Source organism: Alligator sinensis, unplaced genomic scaffold, assembly GCF_000455745.1.
Source record: "Alligator sinensis unplaced genomic scaffold, ASM45574v1 scaffold680_1, whole genome shotgun sequence".
Taxonomy (NCBI): domain Eukaryota; kingdom Metazoa; phylum Chordata; order Crocodylia; family Alligatoridae; genus Alligator; species Alligator sinensis.
The window spans coordinates 19004-39765 of NW_005842508.1; the positions used below are offsets into that span (position 1 = coordinate 19004).

General features: G+C 41.8%; 1 protein-coding gene across 8 annotated transcripts in view; it reads right to left on the reverse strand.

Moving 5' to 3' along the window:
* Positions 1–2037: 2037 nt before the first annotated feature.
* Positions 2038–20762, reverse strand: part of RFX8 (RFX family member 8, lacking RFX DNA binding domain) — a 51302-nt gene continuing 32577 nt past the window's right edge. For 7 of the 8 annotated variants that reach the window (XM_025213163.1, XM_025213166.1, XM_025213164.1 and 4 more), the window contains 5 exons: positions 16544–16700; positions 14544–14638; positions 13607–13721; positions 6576–6868; positions 2038–2413 (listed from right to left, as the gene is read on the reverse strand). In XM_025213163.1, coding sequence (XP_025068948.1) covers positions 2282–2413; positions 6576–6868; positions 13607–13721; positions 14544–14638; positions 16544–16700 — 792 coding nt within the window. In that variant the 3' untranslated portion in view covers positions 2038–2281. The remainder of the gene's footprint in view (positions 2414–6575; positions 6869–13606; positions 13722–14543; positions 14639–16543; positions 16701–20762) is intronic. The other variant, XM_025213160.1, reaches the window with a different exon arrangement.

Here is a 20762-nt window from a genome sequence, read left to right on the forward strand (position 1 = left end):
ACAAACACTCCGGGCTAAGAGCCACACTGAACCTTGCCTAGCCTGAACCTTTGGAATGAGAGCAGCACCCTCCTGTGGTGAACGCTGGCACAGAGCTGAAATACACTTGCTCTTATTAAAGCAATATCAGCCTGTAGCGTCGCCATGTAAACTACACAACTCTGCTGCTTGGAGCAGAGGCTGAAGTAACACAGAAGCTTAAGCAACAACTAGCAAACAAAATAATTTGTCTAAGACCCAGCTCCGCTTGAAGGAGCGTCTCAACAGTCTACCCATCACACAAAAAAAAATGTAGTAGAATGTCTACAGAAACTCCAAAAAGTATGACAGCTTGAACATGAACAGCAAAGGGATGCAACCACTTCTGTCACATTGTATACGGCTTCCACGCTTTCTGTCCTCCCACCTCCCCATCAAGCCTTGGGCTGTGCCTTTGGGCTATATTATAAACTGCTTTGTCAAATACCCACAGCAGAAGTCATGGGCTATCTACTTGACTGGGATAGTTAATCACTCAGGAACAATCCTGCCTTGAGAAAGGGCCTGGACTAGATGACCTCAAGAGATCCCTTCCAGTCCTATTTTTTCTATGATCCTATTTGATAAAAATACAGATTTAAAAATCAATTAGATCCCTGGTACAGTAGCATATATCAGAGCTCTGCACAGTTTCTTATAATATGGTATGTTGATGGAGTAGTCAGGTTTTTTTTATAAATAAATGTTATCTATCAAGTATGCTCTCTCTCCTTATACTTTTTTCCTTTGGCAAATAGCCCTAACTTGATCCCTTGTCATAGTAACCTGGCTATTCTGCATTTTGATATCCATCCCAATTATTGGATTGAGAACCAAAAAAAAAAAAAAAAAAAAAGAAGGTTGAAGATAAGCAAGGATTTTCAAGAACAGAAAGATGGAAAGTTAAGCTAGTTTCCCTCCCCACTTCAGGAAATGTCTTCTAGCTTCTTGGGGGTTGCCTGCCACCTTCTCACCTTTCCTGCACTAGTGCTCCACAAAACTATTAGAAACAGTTAGTTCCCAGGCATGTCTACACATGCTATTAAGGACACTGAATAAACTCCAGCACAGTTCATACCAGAGTTTATTGCTCCTGAGTGTACCATTTGTGTGTGCGCCCAGGGCAGCAGCACATTGAGCTAGGTCAGAGCAGCCCTAGGTGGCAGGGGGCCCTGGGCTTCAGCCTGCCAACCCAGGGCTGTTCTGACCCAGCTCAACATGCTATGGAGGGGCGGGCTGGGGCACGAGGGTACTTCAGTGCAGATATAGCTGGCAGGCAAGCTTTACTGAAGCACCTTTGTGCCCCAGCCAGCCCCATCAGTGTCTACATGCGTGTTGTGGCATGCTAAATAATGCCCCCATAGGATCGTACTTGTGTACGATCCTATGGCAGTATTTATTAGTTTACTGTGGCCTAAAAGGGCCGCATGTGTAGACACTGAGACTTTACTGCAGAGCTAATTAATTAGTCAGCTCCACAGCAAACGTCTTGTGTAGATGTGCCCAAGTATTACCCAGTTTATTTCTTTAGGCTAATGCTTTTGTGATACAATTTTAATGTATCAGTTTATTTCCAGGATTTTGCTAGATCATTCCTTTGGTACTATGGTCATATAGGAAAATAAGACAATATAATGGCTGGCATACGAATGGGAAATCAATAACATATTATACATACTATTCTGGCTTGATTAATAACATTGTATGTGAGATACTGACTCTGCAGTATCTCAGCAAAAAGTGGAAAGTTCAGCAAGAATTTTTCAAGATTCTTGACAATACCAATTCCTGCCCCTGAGATTAGAGTTGAGTTCTGTGTATACTAAATGGCATCCCTATTTCTGGGTTACATACTGTAGATAAAAAGAAACATTTGGTTAGGTCATTAGTTTTGCCCATAGTTCCTGTCAAGTTTCTTTGCCACTGTGGTTTCAGGAAAGGCTTTCACATTACTAAAGATAGAAACACAGAAAAGGGTAAGATGAAAAAACAACCAGACAAATACATTCCACAGCAGGATTTCTTATAGATTTATTCAAATATGCCAACCAGTTTAAAAAGATCAGAGTTAAAAACAATAACAACAAACTTTAATACAACTGCATAACTGGTAATTACAATCTCCCCTTATCCCCAAATTCCCAGGAAAATACAACATTTTTTTTCTTAAATATAAACTACACACATCGTAAGTGCAATACACCCTTGCAAACAATTCTTAAAGGTCTGTCTGGTTTTCCCTTAAGCAAGTACCACTGGAGATCTACTGTGGATCAGAGGTGCGAATAATAAATCTCTGTCCATCTTTTAGAGTAATGAGTGCATCCTTTCCAACTGGAAGATTCAGTTTAACAGAACTCTTGGTAATTTTGTCTTCCAACATAACTTGGAGGAGCTGAAAATAAAACATCAAATATTGTAAGTATTGTTACTGAGGAGAGGTTGCATCCAGTCTCTTCTTTCTACTGAACAACATGTCTTTTCTTTTACCTGTTTCTTCAAACAGTGTGCTGGTTAATGGGTTCCTGCATGTAATTAGTACATGCTGAATTCAATACCTTGCATGTTTAGGATTGTGCCCCAAACTTTTACCATTTAATTTCACCAAGTGAGTCTACACTGAACTCACAAAAGTTATGGCAGTGTAGCCTGGTGCTCTGTGAATGAGTAACTTGGCTACCAGAAGCAGCTTAGCAATGGCAGTGTGGGCTAGCATGCAAAGCAGTCTCAGTGTACCCCTAGTCTACTCATGTAATGGGACACAGTTAATAGGAACCCCAAGCCAACCTTTAACGTATGATTTATAGTTGTACATACTACTCTGTCATATCCCCTCTTATTCTCTATTTCTCCAAAATTTCTCCCAGCCCTTTCAGTCTCTCTTTGCCTGAAGTGCCTCTCAAGGCTGTGATCTTGCCCTCACTGGTATCTGTGCTGCTTCTGCAGTGATCTTGGGAGTGCTACTCTCCCACCTGCTCCAGCTCCATATGTGCTAAACCAGAAACAAAGCTGCCCTGCGGCTGCACCTGCCAAAACTCTTGGGAGGTGTTTCTGGCAGGCCTTCAGCACAGTGTTACCATCTCACATCCAGAGCCAGCAAGGCCAGAGTGGGAGGCTGGTGAGCAGGGCATACCTGAATATAGTACTGCCAACACTGCTGATATACCAACTGGAGTCAATCAGAACTTTACCTTGACTTCAGTGTGGCCAGGATTTCACCCTGGGTCTCTAACTGCTTTAATTAACATTTTTTACTGTATCTATAACCTGCTTGATTATAACAAGCAATGAACTGAGAGCACATCACTGGTTTATATGAGGCAGTTAACTGTTTCCTTGTTTCCTCTATCCTCTTCAAAATTAAAGCACTGGGTTTGCTTGTATGGCACCGCTAACCCATTGAGCTATGTACAGTGATACTCAGGTCTGTTCTCCCTGTGATTTGCAGTAGACTGTATGTGATGTGGGCGTAGAATTGGATTAAAAGCTACAGTGCAGGGCTCTGAAGATAAACCCACTGCAGGAGTTCAGTTTAATGGGATTTTAATTTGGTAACAGGTGAACAAAGAGAGGAAGCACAGAGTGAGTATGCTGGGGTATTATAGATGAAGGAACATTGCTCATGCTGTGAGAAAGAAACTGCAAGCTCTGTGATAAGAAATAAAGATCAGCTCCACATTTTCTTAGCTGCACTTCAATACATTACAGCACGTTTCAAACCCATCTATTTGTGCGGTCAGTTTGTTCTTACCAATTATTTTGCATTTGATTATGTGGCATTTTATCTGCCACATTGCCCATTGACCCACTTTTGCTAAATCCTTCATTGTCTCATTTTTTATTTTACCCTAATTTTTCTACTAAAATAAGTGTTTTGTTAGGAGATGTTTTACACTGCTTTCTAGAGGATTTTATTAACAATGGTTTTAATTTATTCAAACATGTGCTGGGTCCTTCCCAATTAATTTTAAAAAAGAAAGCAAGAACATGGTCCCTGCACTGAAGAGTGCAGTCTAAATTTGACAAGAAGCAGCAAGTGAAGTCCAGCAACAGATACAGATGGTACAGAAGAGGAAGAATGACGCTGACAATCCAAAAGATGACAGAGTTACTTGGCACAGCACAGACATATATTGACACTGCTGGTTTGGGGGTTTTTATTTATGACTCCTGTTACCATTCCTCCCTCTCACTTCTTAAAGGCTTCAGAGAAGAACAGAGCTTTTTAGCAGTCATTTAGATGAGATGAGGGTGGAGGTGTGACACAGACTTTCTGAGCATAAGAGGCTGCACCAAAATGCTTAAGCAGCCAATTTAGCTTTCCAGCCCCATCACACTTCCCACTTTCAATTCTCTCTCAGTCCTTAATTTTTCCTTCCACTTTCTACTTCTTGTTTCCCATGCCCCTCCACAAATCCACTCTGCCCTCCATTTCCCTGCCTTTACCCCATCCTCTCATACCTTCACATACCCCCCTCATGCTCACTCTGATCAGCCCTGCCCTGCTCCACTTCTCTCCCCCATGGTAAATAAGTGAACTATAGTTTCTCCTTAGTCTACTACTTTGTTATTTCCTCCTAATTCTTAAAGATCAGAGAAGCAGCATGTAATTGTTACAACACCAGTTCCCAGCCTTTCCAGGCTCACTACCCCAATTCCCAGGTGAGCCCATTTTTAACAAATGAATTTCCATGGGGCTCACAACCCTACTCCTAAGTGTCGTGATGCCACTGGGGTTGCAAACCTCATCCAGGAAACTATGCTTTATAAAATTCCCTGCTGGTTTGACTTGATTTGCTTGTATCCTTCTAATGTGCTTTAAGTGTACTTCTTTCATGACTATCATGCTGGGTGCATCTACACATGCTATTAGCATACAGCCATAAACTCCGGTACATGTGGCGCTGGAGTTTATTGCTCATGGGCTCCACATTTATACATACGCCCAGGACTTCAGCACATTGAACTGGATCAGAGCAGCCCTGAGCTGGCAGAGAGATCAAGGTGTCAGCCTGCCAGCTCAGGGCTGCTCTGACCTGGCTCAACTTGCTGTGGAGAAGCTGACTGGGGCACGAGGGTACTTCAGTGCAAGGCTAGCTAGTAGTCAGCCCTTGCACTATAGTACCCTCATGCCCCAGCCAGCCCCATCAGTGTCTACACATGTTGCTGCACACTAAAGAACTGTGCCATAGGACAGTACTTGTATTTACGCTGATTTACAAATACTATCCTAGGGTGGAGTTAATTAGTTTCCTGCAGCCTAGTAGGGCCGCACATGTATACTCTGAGACTTCACTGTGGAGCTATTTAGGCAGCTCCACAGTAAATGTCTTGCGCAGATGCACCTACTTAGTCGCACTTTACTTTGTGTTAGGCTAGGTCATGACTCCTGGCAGAGATCTGGGCTTAACATGAAATAGGGCTGCTTTGGCCTGAGGAGTTCACAAAAAGGCATCCTACTGCAGGAAGCAAAGTACTCCTTGGAAAAGAGATAGCACACCCACTGCAACACTCCTTCTGGGGTACAGCTTACTCTCCCAGCTGTGCTAACCTGGCTGTGCAGGAAGGCAGTGGCATGACCTACTTCTTCTCTGCCTTTATATGTGTTGGACAATTGATGGCAGCTGGTAAAATCTCCTTGTTTACACCTGCTTTCCCTGGTCCTCTTTCCTCCTTGCATATCCATGTAAGGGCCTAGCAGAATTTGACCTTCCATGAATTATCCCACTGGAGCCACTGACTGGGTAAGTGGAAGGGTGGTACAAACAAGAGTGAGTTCTCTACTGATGAGGTTTGGTGCAAAGAGAAACTAGTTTAAAAAAAAAAGAAAAACTGCCAGACAGGCTTGGTAAGGTCCTGACATCTAAACAAAGGGTAAGTGAATCTGTCATTTACGGAGAGCTTTACAAAACCTGGAAATGAAGCTGATGGGAGAAATTCAGATCTGAGGGAATGGCTGTAACTACCCTGCACTCTCTCCCATCAGGTTTGAATGTGGCTTTGTGCAGAAGGGTTACTTACCTAAGGACTGCAGTCCAAGCAGTTAGCAATCCACACCTTTGCCCTTGGGGAGTGTGTTGTGCTCTTGATGCTACGGTCAGAACCATATTTGAAAGCAGCAAAGACTGAGATCATATTTTTGCCCCCTTGTGGCACAATCATTTGGGCTTATAGTAGGTGGCAACTGCCCTTACCCCACGTTAGTATCCTTTCTATTCCTGACACTAAGGAAGTGTGTAAGTTGCATAAATTTGAGACATCCAGGATACTAGGAAAGGAAATGTAATGGGGTCCATACTCAGCAACTTATAATGTAACATTGGCTGTGAATCTTAGTGCAGTTAACATGAGACTGGCTCCATTAGAAAACTCTGCCCCTGAGATTAAAGACATATGTTGTCAGTATAGGAAAGAGGGTGAAAGGCCACTGAAAAAGCTAAAACATTATTTATATTAACCAGAGATGATTCATACAGATTCCCATCAACCCTCATCTCTTCCAGTTGGGTTTAAAAAATCATTCAAATGTTTAAAAACAACCATATAGTTGATTTTACCTTGTTGCCTGTGGCTGTGTCTACCAGACAGCTCAAGACCTTGAGAATAACACTGCTTAAATTAACATCACTCTGGCTCTGTGTCAAAGTTACATGTGCTGGTTCTGGGACTTCAACTTGAGGCTGTTCAACAGAAAAATCATCCAGCAGGTGGGCAGGTTTGTGAACTACTTGAACAGAAGAACTGTTCTGCTGAATTACTGAGAGACCTTCTTCTCCTTCCTCCTCTAAATGGGATTGGAGAATATGAATAACGTATTCCAAAAGTAGCAAGTTAAACAAATGCCAGGATCCTAGGTTTAAACAACAACAAAAATCACTGCAATGTCTTTGCTTTTAGAACTTTACATAGGTGCATATTCTACCCATTCAACCTTTAAAGGAATTGGTTTCACTATATTAGTACTAGGTTGAGTGGATGAGCAACCTAGTTTTCCCTAAATAAGACATGTTATCTTACATGTCTGCTCACCAACATCTAAGCAGAATTTTCACTCAGTTCAGATCAGATTCTAAGCATAAACAAAAGATTATCCATTCCTCCCCACTGAATTTACAGGAATGCTTGTTCATCTTCCAGTTCAAATTCTTTTCTAAAATGACCTTCTGCTGCAAGTTTTATCAACAACTTCACATCGTCTGTGTTGCTTCTCACACTGATCAACCATAGAAAACTAGGCTGGAAGGGACCTCAAGAGGTCATCCAGTCCATCCCCCTATTCTGCGTCAGGGTTCATCATACCTCAAATGTTCCTGACATTGTATAAGATGTTTGTATAACTTGCTCTTAAAAACCTCCAGATGATGGAGATTCTATAGGCTAATTTTGTGGCTAATCTGTTCAAGGTTTTACCTAATTTATAATTCCAGTAACAATATTTATCATACCAACCCTCATTGAAAACCCCCCCCAGAGGCTACAATGTATTCTTCACATATGGGGCTAAAAAGTCTAACTGGGAAGAACTTCCTTGCCTTCATTAGACTTTGAATTATGCTTTTGGATTGCAAAGACCAGGCCTTTCTCCTTGTTCTCTTTAGCAGCAGGCGTATTAGTGACACTCAATTAGTACTTAATAATTTGCACATGGAAAGAACACTTTATAGGATCATCAACAGAGGCACATCTTGAATCAATGTGCAGCACACAGAAATTCAATCAGTTTTTAATTAAAAATCCGGCCTCTTCATATTGAGTCTTCTATTGCATGTCTGAGGAGCTGATGCCTCCCTTGCTTCTGCACATCCTGAAGTGATGGTAGATTGAAGAAAACAGAGATGAGGGAAGGATTATTATTTTCTGTGCTGCAAATACAGACACCAGATACTGGAGGTCACTAAGAACTACTAAATGTTCTACAGCAAGGGAATATTGAAACTGGATGTGGTAAGAGGAACAAATATGGAACAAACTCTAAGTAGCACGCAAAAAAGGATGTAAAAGTTGATAAATTCTTATAAATCATTGCTGTTAGGGATATAAGCAAGGCAGTTTGTGCAGAACAGGACCTGGGCTGACCCTTTGTGGTGGAACTTCTGTGTAGACAGCAGACCAGTGTCTTTGATGCAGGACTTCCTAGTGGATACCAGACCATTCTATATTGGGCTTGCAAACCTTCCCCTCCTAGGAGACATTGTGCTAGGAACCTTGTACAGTTCACCACATAGAGTTTCCCCTTAGTGGTTTTTCCCTTTGCTTTTATTTCAAGTTATTGTAGCAATTAGCACTCAGAAAGCAGTTAGTAAAGTTAAAGCACTAGGAGGTAAGCAGGTAGTTAAATCTGCCATCAGGTCTCATTAATAAAGTACCGAGAGGGAGACGGCTAAAGGAAGCAACATGTATTAGCATTTTGTTATGGATGTAATAGCTCAACATGGAGCTAGGACATGAAGGAGCTAATAACAGGTCCTAGAAACGGGCCATATGAGGCAGGCCAAAGGGCCTAAGCCTAGAAGGACAGCCTCATTCCTAGAGGTGTGTTTTCTAGGGCAAGGTTTGACCGCATACCGGAGGGTTACTTGCACAAATTTACAGCAAATTCAGTTAGAACCAGTTTCTTGGGCAACTACAAGTATGTCCACGCAGTATATTTTGATTTGTAGGATGCTCCTCTTCCCCTTCCCCAACAAGCACTGTTGAAATTCAGGAAAGGCAAAGCCTGTCAAGGTTGCCTGAATACAGAACATTAAGAGCTGGGGGCTGATTACCCCAACTGCTTTAGCTCCTTCTGCTCAACCTCAAAGTCTTATTGGAGTGGATCTCCTAGGAGCAGGGGAAGGAGAGTGGGTAGTGATAACTTACAGAGCCAACACTATTAGAGAGCTAGTTACTAAGATGCAAGAAACTGATAACACAATTTATCAAGGCACCAAGGGACACAAAGAGAAGAAATTATTTGATTGCCTAGATACCCCCACTGCTAGGGGCTGGGGTAACAAACAAAGGGCATTGGAACTACTTGGGTATAAGCAAAATTGTTACCTGCTTGGTAAAAATTACTGAAACCTACTGGGAAGGCTCATGAATAATACATTAAGCTGGTTATAAACTGCTTAGGAAAGACTAAGTGGATAAAGCAAGAGTAAAGAACTACTGGTTTCCAAGTGACTGACGACTTGGAAGCAACTATTTTTGAATATTTATAGACCCATAACAGATAGAGCACAATACGGGGTAGCAGTTTGTGTCTGCTACAAGCCATCAAATCACATGACATAACAGGACTATGACTTCATCAGCACATCTATAGTTAGGGATCTACTTAAATCACTGAGGCAAAAGAAAAATCATGGGCTGCACATGGCACCATTTTTGCAGCAGTCACACCCCTGCCACTGATTGGCTGAGGGGCCCTGGTGACTGCACCCCTTGCTGCTGACTGACCAAGAGGGCTGCCCATCATGTGGCTCTAGCCCTTGCAGCTGATTGGCAGAGAGGGGTGGGGCCACACAAAAGGCAGCCCTTTTGTCCAATCAGCAGTGAGGGGCAGGGAGAGATGGCTGCTATCCTTGCTGCTCCCCTCCATGCAGGCAAGCTGCAAGCCATTGTGGCCCTGAGGACTGCTGGCACCCACTAGGGAGAATTTCATGTTTGGTAAGGTTTTTTTCCGGGTGATCCTGTGCCAAAATCGCAGGGATTACCATTTTTGCATGGTTTGCGAAAACCGCTTTTTTTGTGCAGTTTCTGCAAAAAATGCAAAATTGTGAATAGGGTATATATATTGTGAATATGCCTATATATTGTGCACAGGGTGGGGAAAAAACCCTGCACTGTTATGGGGAACTTCAACCTGAGTGGCATAAGCTAGAGATCATATGCTGCTTGCTACTAAAATGTTCTTGGAGTTTGTGAACAAATGTAGATGACAAGAGCCTTGATGACAGGGCTGAGTTCACAGAGCCAGGAATGTTAAGAATAATGAAAATCACTTTTTAAAGTATATCAAACAAAATGAAGCTAACAATGTTGTTGCTAGATAGAAATGGTAGATTGTCAATAATAATGTAGAAAAGATATTTAGAAAGTTTCCTATATACATTTCCGTATTTTTTTTGAATTACACATTCATTCCAATAGTAACTAGGAAGGGTATTAAACTGCCACATTGTCAATTAGACATTTTTACATCAGCAAGCCTGCATACTTTGTACTCAGTGGTTTTAAAATTGTAAGGCTGTCAACCTGACATTGATCCCAAGCAAAATTAACAACAGGTGTTATAGGGCTCAATAAAAATATTTAAACAGGTAATGTAATCAACGCCAAACAATATGATTTATGGGAAAAAGATATTGACAGTCTAACTTGTATTTTGGGTCTTTTTTAAAGGAGATTAGAAAATGTATTGATAAAAGTAATAGGCTTGATGCAATATATTTAGACTTCCATAAGGCATTTGACTTGGTACTTCGCATTTTGACTAAGAAACCAGAATGATACAAAATCAGTATGATGCATATTAAATGTTAGCTCATTGACGATTTTCAGAATGGAACTATGTATGGGAAGTATCAATTCTGAATAGGTACATTTCCAGTGAGCTTCTACAGGGATCAGTTTTTGGGCCTACAATATTTAATAATTTTAACAGTGACTTGGAAGAAAACATAAAATCATTACTAATGAAGTCTGAAGACAGCATGAAGATTGGGAGAGTGGTAAATAACATAGAAGAAAGGTCACTGATACAGAGTGATATGGATTGCTTTGTAAACTGAGCACAAGCAAACAATGTTTTTCTATATAGTCAAATGTAAGGATTAGAAATAAAGCATATATTTTAATAATGAGGGTAACTAACCATTGGAAGAACTTATCAATGACTATGTCAGGTTCACTATGACTGGAAATTTTAAAATCAAAACTAGATGTTTACTAAGAGATATGATTTACTTCATGTATACAAGAACAAAGGCTAAGGGCTATACTTAAAGGATGGGAGATTTTGTTGTGGGGAGCAATAACTCTATTATCCTCCTGGCCACACACATCTTCTCTTCTTGGCTGCCCAATGGGCCAGCTACAACAAAGAGGGTGGGAATACTTTTGGCAATGCCTATCCCATGACCTAGTCATTCGGCCATTCTGCTAGGAAGTAGGAGATGTAGCTTCAAAACACATTTAGATGAGAGGGCTTTAGAATCCGGGTCTTCCACTCCTTGAACAAATACCCTAACCACTAATTTATTGGACTAAAAGGTAGGAAGGTCTTTGTTTTTCTCCACTGCCTCCAGTGCCAAACAGTGGCTAATCACTCATGACTAACGTGTTAAAATATGCAGTTATGCATGCACTCAGTAGAATAGGATTGCCATAGTGTCTACATGGCTAGAGTAGTTTCCCTCTGAGTATACTTATAAGGACCAGATCTAAAATTTACATAAGCATAAAAAATGGCTATTACATGGCTATATTTGCATGCATCAAGATCATCAGGATGCCTTTAGGCAAAATAGAATTTGGGCCCTGAGGTCCACACTTCAAAAATGATGTTAAAAAACTGTGTATAGTTTAGAGAAGAGCCAGAAGAATGGTTATAGGACTAACAGATATACCTCACAATGAGCAGCTCAAGGAATTTAATCTGTTTAATTTATCAAAGGGAAAGTTAAGGGATGATTTGATCACAATATATAAGTAGCAGCATCAAGAATATAAATTTCATAATAGAGGGATCTTGAGTCCATCAGGTACATCAAAATCCAATGGCTGGATATTGAAATCACATAATTTTTTATTAGAAATGAAGACTGAATCTTGGAGTCCAAGGCTCACCCTCTCTTCAGGGTATGCTTGGGTAGGCTTCAGGAGGTACTCCAACAGACTGTGAGGCTGAGGATCCCAAGCAAGTGACAGGCAAGAGAAACCTATGAAGTGTCTAAAGCTAAGTAAGGACAAAGAGCCTGAGGCTGAATCAATTCAATCTTTGCTGGTTAGTCTAAGCTGTGTAGATTGAACTCATGAGCAAGTGAACAGGCATTAACCTTTGATTCTGGAAATACAACCACATGCCTGCAGTGGCCACGGCCAGAAACCAGGGGGTGCTAGAGCATGCCTCCCTGCTCAGCTGGAACAGACAGCTTGGGCTGAGACTAGCTCACCCACCCTACAAGAGGGAGCTTGCAGGGGAGGTGCAAAGCATGCTGGGGAACTGTGAGTTAACTTGAATCTGGAGGGGATCTGGGACACAAGTTCAATAAACCAATTTAACCTAAATCAGTTAAGTCTAATACTGCATCTGTTCAGGTTTATCTTAAACTGTTTTTGGTCATTTAAAGCTGATTATGTGCACTTAACTTCTGTTGTGTTACTGATTTGAACCAGTTTCTGATAATTTATATTGGTTTATGTGTAATTTCTGTCCCTAGCTGAAAAGATAGGGCCATCTTGAGGCTAAAGAGACAGTGTCAACAAGAGCTTGGAAGATCCTGGGCATGACTACATGTTCATTAATGCACCTTTGCTACTATGCATTAAGTTTAGTATCTCTAATATGAGGTACTATATAAAGATGCATCAGCCCATGCTAATGCACAGCAGCAAAGGTGAACATTTTTTTTTGTGATGCTTAATGTTCAGTAGACTAATTCTACTGTGCATTAGCACTGTTTTTGCCATGACACACTAATGCACATAGTCCCCACCTTAGCAGCAGGCAGCTACCAGAGGTAGGGAACAATCTCCTGCGCCCTGGTGGATAGCTGACTGGGAGCAGATTTGCTCCTGGTCAGGCATGTACATGAGCACTACTGTGCAGTTACTAATCAGAAGTAAATTTGCTACTTGCATATAGCAAATGTCCTCAAGATTAACAAGGTTTACCACACAGTAATCGTTCACATGCTTACTGCACAGTAAACTAAGCTACTGCACAGTTAAGCATCTCATGTAGACACACCCACTGTTAAGCCACAGCCTTAAACCCAGAGCCTTCACCTGCCAAGATCAGTCACTCACTCCAGTCTACCACTTCTCTAACTGACCAGCAAAACTGAACAAAGCTGGCCAGAAACCTCCATCCGAGTCAGCCACCTGCCCCATCACTGGAACTGGAGTGGCCAGCCAGGGTCAGCTGACCCTTCACTCTCTCCCATATAAATCCCTGACCTGGAAAAAGAAGTGTTTGGGTAACAGCTTAATTCTTATTCAAGCTGTCTTGCTGTTCCTTATGGCTTGTGCCTGTTCTTGATCTCCTGGCTACCTGACTTGGTTTACCTTTTGACTCTAGGCTCTACCTGATCTTTCGGTGCCCTAATTCAGCTTAACCCTAGACCCTGTTCTTTGCTTGATCTCCTAGCTACTCAACCTGGCTTGCCCCCAGATTCTGTGTTCTGCTTGGCCTTCTGGCTTCTTGACTTGGTTTGTTCCTGGACCCAGTTCTTGGACTGACTTTTTGACCTAGCCTGTACCTGGATTCTGCTCATTGCTCCAGATCCTGGTTGGCCATTTGAAACCTGAGTGACCCCCAGACCTGGCTGCCAGTGACCCAACAGGACGCCTACGTCCATTAAAGCACAGAGGTCTGACTTACCAAAACTGTCCATGTGGGAGAGTGTCATAGCCTTGCTTACTGCAGTTAAGAGGAAGTTCCATCCCAGCTGGAATTTAGCTGCTAGTTGTTTAAACTCTTCTTTACTCTTGCTTGGCTGTAAATAGAAGTTAACCTGATTGATGGTTAGATCAAAAAAAGAAGTACTGAACACTTAATGTAATTTGTACACATAAATATGAATGGTATAAGCAGTTTGTGTTCCTCTGATAATAACACTTGTAGTGCCTTAAAAATTATAGGAACAGACAAGAAATAATTAACTAACAGGAAGTTCAGCTTGTCTTGCTTCTTCCAGGGAGGAAAAATAGGTAAATAACTGCAACAACATAAACCCAAAAAATGAAATTACCAGGTTTAGCCCAACTAGCTGAAAGCAGCAGCAGCAGCACTGAGCTGCTGATAATTCTGACCCACTGATGGAGCAGAAATGGAAAAACTGGGGAGGCAAGGAAAGAAATATGCATAGCATGAAGATAGTTGCATCCGTTTGCATAGGAAGGGGCAGAGTAATACTAATAATCTTCCTACCAGCTGCTCAGATTTCAGGACCCAACAGTTGCCTTAATTGTGACATTGCTTTTTCAGTTTGATCTGCCTTTTTCTATATGATGTAGCTTATGAAGGAAGATTTTATATGTAGGATATCACTGGGAAGTCGGACCAAATACTTGAGTTCCCTGTGTGTATATATAGGATGCATGCACAGATGGAATTTCTGTCTGCCAATTATCTTCTTCCTTTTACATAATCTATTTATGTAAATGTGACAGTCTTGCCTGCTTATTGGTATGCTATACCACTGCTGCAGACTACTGACAAGTAATATGACAATTGTTTTTACTGGAATATGAAAAGCAAACATGGTAAGTGATATGATCAGTATTTCTATTTTGAAATAATAATGTTAATTACGTACCTGAATGACAAAAGTCCGAAGATTGGCAGATATAGAGTTCAAGAAAACCCTAATATCTGTAGAAGTGTCCAGCAAAGAAATCAAATTATTCAAGCCTATAAAATATAAAAGGAATATGCGTTGCTTGCATCATTTGGTTTACCCTTTCCTGTTTAGCAGCGATGTAAAAATACCTTAAGGCAGGGGTGGGCAATTATTTCGGGTGGAGGGCCACTTACTGAGTTTTGGCAAGCCATCGAGGGCCACATGACAGGCAGTCAGGGACAGATAAATATTAATTTTCTAAATTTTTTAGGGCTCCTGTAGGCTACATTTTTACCCACCCCTGCCTTAAGGTCACTGTTCATAGCATATATCAACACATTCTGGGTCAGACTGTGCCACCCCTGATACAACTGTGTAGCACTTTACAGAATCAGTCCCTTTCTATTCTTGTTTATATCCATTCCTATTACTGAAGTTTCGGTTGCTCACCATGACTAGGATGGCAAATTCTATTTCCCTAAAAACAGAGGTCCTGGATTTAATTATAAGCATTACCAGGGTGGGTTGTTTTTTTTTTTCATTTGAGATTTTGTGTGATTCACAAAACAATTTTTTTACCTGCTGAGGTGGAGAAAACTGATTTTAAATGAAAATAGGAGACTAAAGAGTTTTTTGACCAATCAAAAAGGTAGACACCATTGTCCAAAGTCAGTGCAAATATGTTATTGTGAAATGAATTAAAAAGCTAACATACCAGATTAAATTACTACACTTGGATCTACACAAAACACAATTTTACTGTGGATTTTCAATAGTATAACTGAGAGCAGAATTTGTCCCAGTGATTTTTTTTTCTTCCAGAAGCTAAAAGCGCAGTGCTAGCCAGATCAAGACACCATCACAAAAGACAGGTAACGCAATAAATCTACTTCTACAAAATTAGGCAATCACTAATGGATAGCTTCAAAGTAATACATACTTTGCAGTTTCCAGGTAGCAAGGCTTGTTTGGTAACTATATAGCTGGGAGAGAATTTGGCCATTTTGTGCTCAAAAACTTGTCTAACATCTCTCCAAACTATATAGTTGGTCCAATAAAAGATGTTAACAAGCAAACTTCATTTCTTACATATTCCCTGGGCCATTATAGTGACAACACTCTGGCCCTTAGATTTTCAAACCATTATATAACCCTTATGCAATTAGGATAACATTTCTGGGAATGAGAAAATTATTTTTCCCATGGGAAAAATAGTCTCAGTAGAGGTTCTGAGGCACCCTTTGTCACACAGCATGTCACTGGTAGAACCAGGAATAAAAGTCAAGACTCGTTCTGGCAGTCTCATGTTCAGTTCAGTAGATCAAGTTGCCTGCCTCTAATAATTTCAATGGCAGATTGTTAATTTAAGAATGTTTGCCATTCTAGTCCTATCATTATTCATTAAAATTGCAAATGCATTACATCATTGCTTCTTATAATAAACCCTGTACCTTTTGCTGTACAAATCAATCTAGGTTTTCCATGCCAAAATGTAGTGGAAAGGTACTGATTCTGCAATGTTAATAATCTGTCCTATTCACCAAGCAATATCTAAATCAGGCCACTTGCAACAAATTTTATGTGCTTCAATTACTAACACAGGAAAATGTCCTAAGCCCCCCGCCCAACCCTCCATACTTGTCTCTCCTAAAGACAACAGTAAAAAAATAGATATTTCTAGATGTCAACCTTGTGCTCAAAACACATTGTTTTGATGGCATAAAAAGTTGCTGCTGCCATAGAAAGCAGCACAACAGAACTAGAACTGAAAGCCTGTCATTATTATACTTTAATACTCGGTGAGTAATGCTCCATGTTTCAATCTCAATTTTATTGGACCTTTTCCAACAGTGTTACAGCAAGACTATGCTTCCTGTTAGGGCAGCTATCATGAATAAACAGAGAAGATATGGTAAAGCTTTAATTGCATGTCAACTACAAGTTTCATTTAATGGAGAAGAGATACAAAACATTACATTTGAGCTCCAAGTCACTTTCCATTCCATCCACATGCTTAAACTTCTTTTGCAAGGTGTTTCCGGGAATGTCCACTATTTCCTGATTGAGGACAGCATTCAAGTCTGATTTTAAAGCACTGACTCTGCTGTTGTTGTTCAAGACTATTCTCATTGTCTACAGATAATAAGAAAAGAGTTCATGTTTTCCATTTTAAGCCCTCAGTCTCTGCCATAAAAGTATCCTTATTTAATAAGTTAGAACATGGAGTTTAATGATATTATTCAACCAATATAGCCAGTGCCTAAATGACCATTAATGATCTAGTTAGGAACCTACAGATTGTGTATTCAGCAATACAGATGTACTTCTCATGTTGTAATCTTGAGCACGGTAAAGCAGGCAATGTTGACAAGCAAAAAAAAAAGCAGATCAATACCCTTGCCTGCTGCTCTTATGTCAAAGAAGATACTTACATCCAAAGAATTAAAAGGTATATAAAAACGAATGCTTCCTCAATACCTTTTGGCTCAATACCAGATGTGTACATCTTAATTACATCTAAAAGCAGCTTTTAATTTCTGCTCAGAAAAAGCAGCAAAAACAAAAAACCTAACACCCCAAACCTTTGACAGCTGAAATATTGAGCTGGTTGAATTATTAACAAAAAATAATATTAGTTGAGAATGTGCCCCTGTTTCTCTGAGAATCACAGTGACCTGATTCTAATGTCAGTGACTGCATTTTTCTATTGATAGGTATTCACCATATAGCTCTGCAATTTTCAACCTGTAGTTTATTTATGAATTGTCTATTTGTTTTTTGTGACTGGTCACCTACACCACATGACATTGTTTTGGATTGCTGACCAAAACTTTTTTCAAGGGTAGAATAGTGAAATGCATAACTAAGAACACTTCACAAGGGTGGACTCCTAGGTGAATACCTACTTGTGTCAAAATTCAGTAAACTTTCAGGATTTGCAAACATTTTTGCAAAGGCCCAGCAATCATCTGGATACTCATGAACACTAATTAATATAACCCTACAAGCAGAACTGGATGGCAGCTGGCCCATTTCTTTTCATGTATCATTCCAAACCTGATGGTTTGTTTCTGGATTTTTTTTGGAGGTGGAAGGAAGGGTGTTATTCAACCAAATCTACTACACTACCAATAACATTCCACTTCACAGTCATTCCAATTTATTGCAACCATTTATGGGCAGAATTACAGGCTACGTTTTTCTTCTCCCTGTTCCATCTGGAGTTTCCAGACTCACAGCCCCCACCCCCGCAACAAAAAATCCCAGAATGCAAGCATCTAAATTACAAATCAGGCCTCCTTTCTTTCATCAGGAAATAAGACCCCAAATTTCTGATAGCTGCTGATAAAAGCAAGAGAATGTGACCATGAACATCAATGAGGAAATATGAGTTGTGGCACCTTCACATTGCTGATGGCCCCATCATACTTTTTTATTACTTTAGATCAGTAGTTCTCCAGCTTTTCTAGGTAGTAGCCCACTTTTAAATTTGTTACGAACTCCTAGGATTTTGTGAGATCAGTTATAAAAGAATGTCACTGCAACCACAGTGCGAACGTCTAGAGGGTACACAAGCTAAAGGTTTAGGAAAGCAGAAGATGGAGTAAGGGAAGTGTAAATGGAGAAAAAGACCAAAAAACCCCCAAAAGAACACTGCAATATCTTAGGTTATTACCTAAGTTGCAACTGTCTTCATTTGTGTCTTTTTCTCCAACAACCTAATGCCGTTTGAAGGACACTGCTTTAGATCCGCCTGGTGCGGATCTGACTGAAAGCTAACGGTGACAACCCACAGATAATGCTTATAGAGTGGAGGAAACAACCAGGAAAACTGGCAGAAGTTATACCCACACTTCCCACTCGAAGGGTATTCCCACCTTATCATGTCCCCAATTACTTCTGGATGTCTAGATAGAAACAGATGCCAAGTGTGCTTTATCTACATGTGGTGGGTAGATAACATCTTCCTTTCCAGTGCTGACCTGGCCATAATTATCCATGCTTCCTCACCAGGTGGCTAGATTGCTGTCAAGCATGCTACAAGTGGGGGTTATATTTATACCATTCACAAACAGCAGTGACACAGTCATTACCAGGTGCTTCTCACTTGGAAGACAGTGACAGATGGAGGCTGCCAATTTATCTCCAGGTAAAATTCAAGGTATGCCTGGACTATAGGGTGAATTTGTTACCAGGGTTTTCAAAGGATTTATTTTTAAAACACTTATTATATATATCACTTGTTAAAATATGTATTTTTAAATATATGAGAGGCTTGATTCTCTGGTAGTTTAAGGAGGTCTTATGGTAGGTGTAAATATAATTTAGTCAGGTGAGCTGTAGATGTATCCCTGCTATAAATAAAAATCAGATCTGAAATGTATGGTTTGTGAGTACAGAGTATGGTGTCCCAGAATCTCCAGTTTCCAAAGTTCACTTCGTCCTGCAGAGATGGTGCAAAGTGAACATAAGAATCTAAAGCCAGATACTGCCAATAAAGATCTCCTGCACCAGAAGAATTTTACTCTGTATGAAGCTCAGTGGCACAAACTAAACCTGACTCCCTAATAGCTTTAATATGCACTAGTAGTGGGCAGTGGACAATCAGAAAGTTGCAGCCAGCTCCCTAACAACAGAGCTCAAGTGCAGTGAAGAAAGATGCCCCAAGTTAAAACAAATTAATTTGAATCACTGAGAATTGTAGGCACTTGGGATTCTTGCAGGTCATGTTCTAGGTGCATGCAAGACACAATGTTTAAGAATATGCATGGGCCTGTTCTTCTGATATAATCAGCACCCTCAAGAGCTACTGCAGTCACTGGGAGATAAGCATGCTTAGCACCTCAGGAACAAACCTTGTATGTGTAGGAGGAAGACATTTTGTGTTAGAGGGTTAAAAGAAGAGCTTCTTGCTGGAGTTTCTGGTTATTTTATGTAGGAAGAATAACATTGTAGGACAAGAAGGGGCAGGAGACACACACTATCACAGATCTCCTATTTTGTGTTTCAGGCCCAGAACATCCTTTCCCTGCATGCAAAACCCCAGATAACCCTAAAGAAGGAAGCTCAGTGATGGTTAACTTGCAGAGATTTCCTTAGACTGTCCTGTCAAATGAGGGAGGGTGGCACTAATCAGTGGAAATGGCTTAAGGCTTGGTGCCACACCTGGCATACCCCCAGGATCCATGTAGAGCAGGGGTGGGCAAAATGGCTGATGTGGCTGGTAGCCAGACTCCATTTCCCATCAGCCCCTGCCTGCATGGCTGGGGCTGGTCTCCACAGAGACCCCAGCTCCGAAAGCTCAAGGCTGGGGTTGCCATAGAAACCAGCCTCAGCCCCGCTGGCAAGGCATGTGGCATAGCAGAGCAGGGAGCTGCTCTGGAGTTGTTGGGGTCTTGCGATGGGGTGCAGCTTGCTTTGGAGCCAGGGCAGAGTCATAATCTGTAGCCTGTATGCTCCAGGCAGGGGTGCGCAAGCAGGGGATCATGGCTCTGCCCCTGCTCCAGACCAGGCTGTCACCGCTGCAAGGAGCTGGGGCACAGCCATGATCCCCTGCTTGCACACCCCTGCCCAGATCATGCAGGCTATAGATCATGGCCAGATGCAGATTAAGTTGTACTGGGGCCCTGGGCAAACAAAATTGGAGACCCCCTCATAGGTGGCGGAAGGAGGGGGTTAACAGGGCTTAGCCCCCCCGAAACGTGGGGCAGAGGTAGGACCACAAGGCAGCCTGGCCATGGGTTTCCGGTGGCTGCAGCAGGGGTAAGGTGGGTCATGCAGGCAGCAGTGAGGGAGTGGGGCTGGGGCAGCCTGGGGCTAGGGGAGGAGCAGGTGCTGTATAGCCGGTGGGGTGTGGGACTGATCTGCAAGTGGCTTATCGGGGAAGCGTAGCTCCTGCTGCTACACTCTGGGAGGCATGGGAGGCGCGTGCCCCTGGATCTGCTGCAAGGGGCAGGATGGGCTGCCACTGCAGGCTGGAGCTGGGACTACAGTGGTGGTGCAGGTAAGGGGCTTTGGGGGAGGGGGCAGCCACCTGAAAATTCACTGTAGCCTCCCCACACCCCCTCCCAGCACCACTGCCACCTATCCCAGCAGAGGCCAGGCCCCCCCCACCGGGAAGAGCCCGGTGCTGCCCTGGCTCCAGCCTGCAGTGGCAGCCCGCCCTGCCTCATGCAGATCCAGGGGCACATGCCC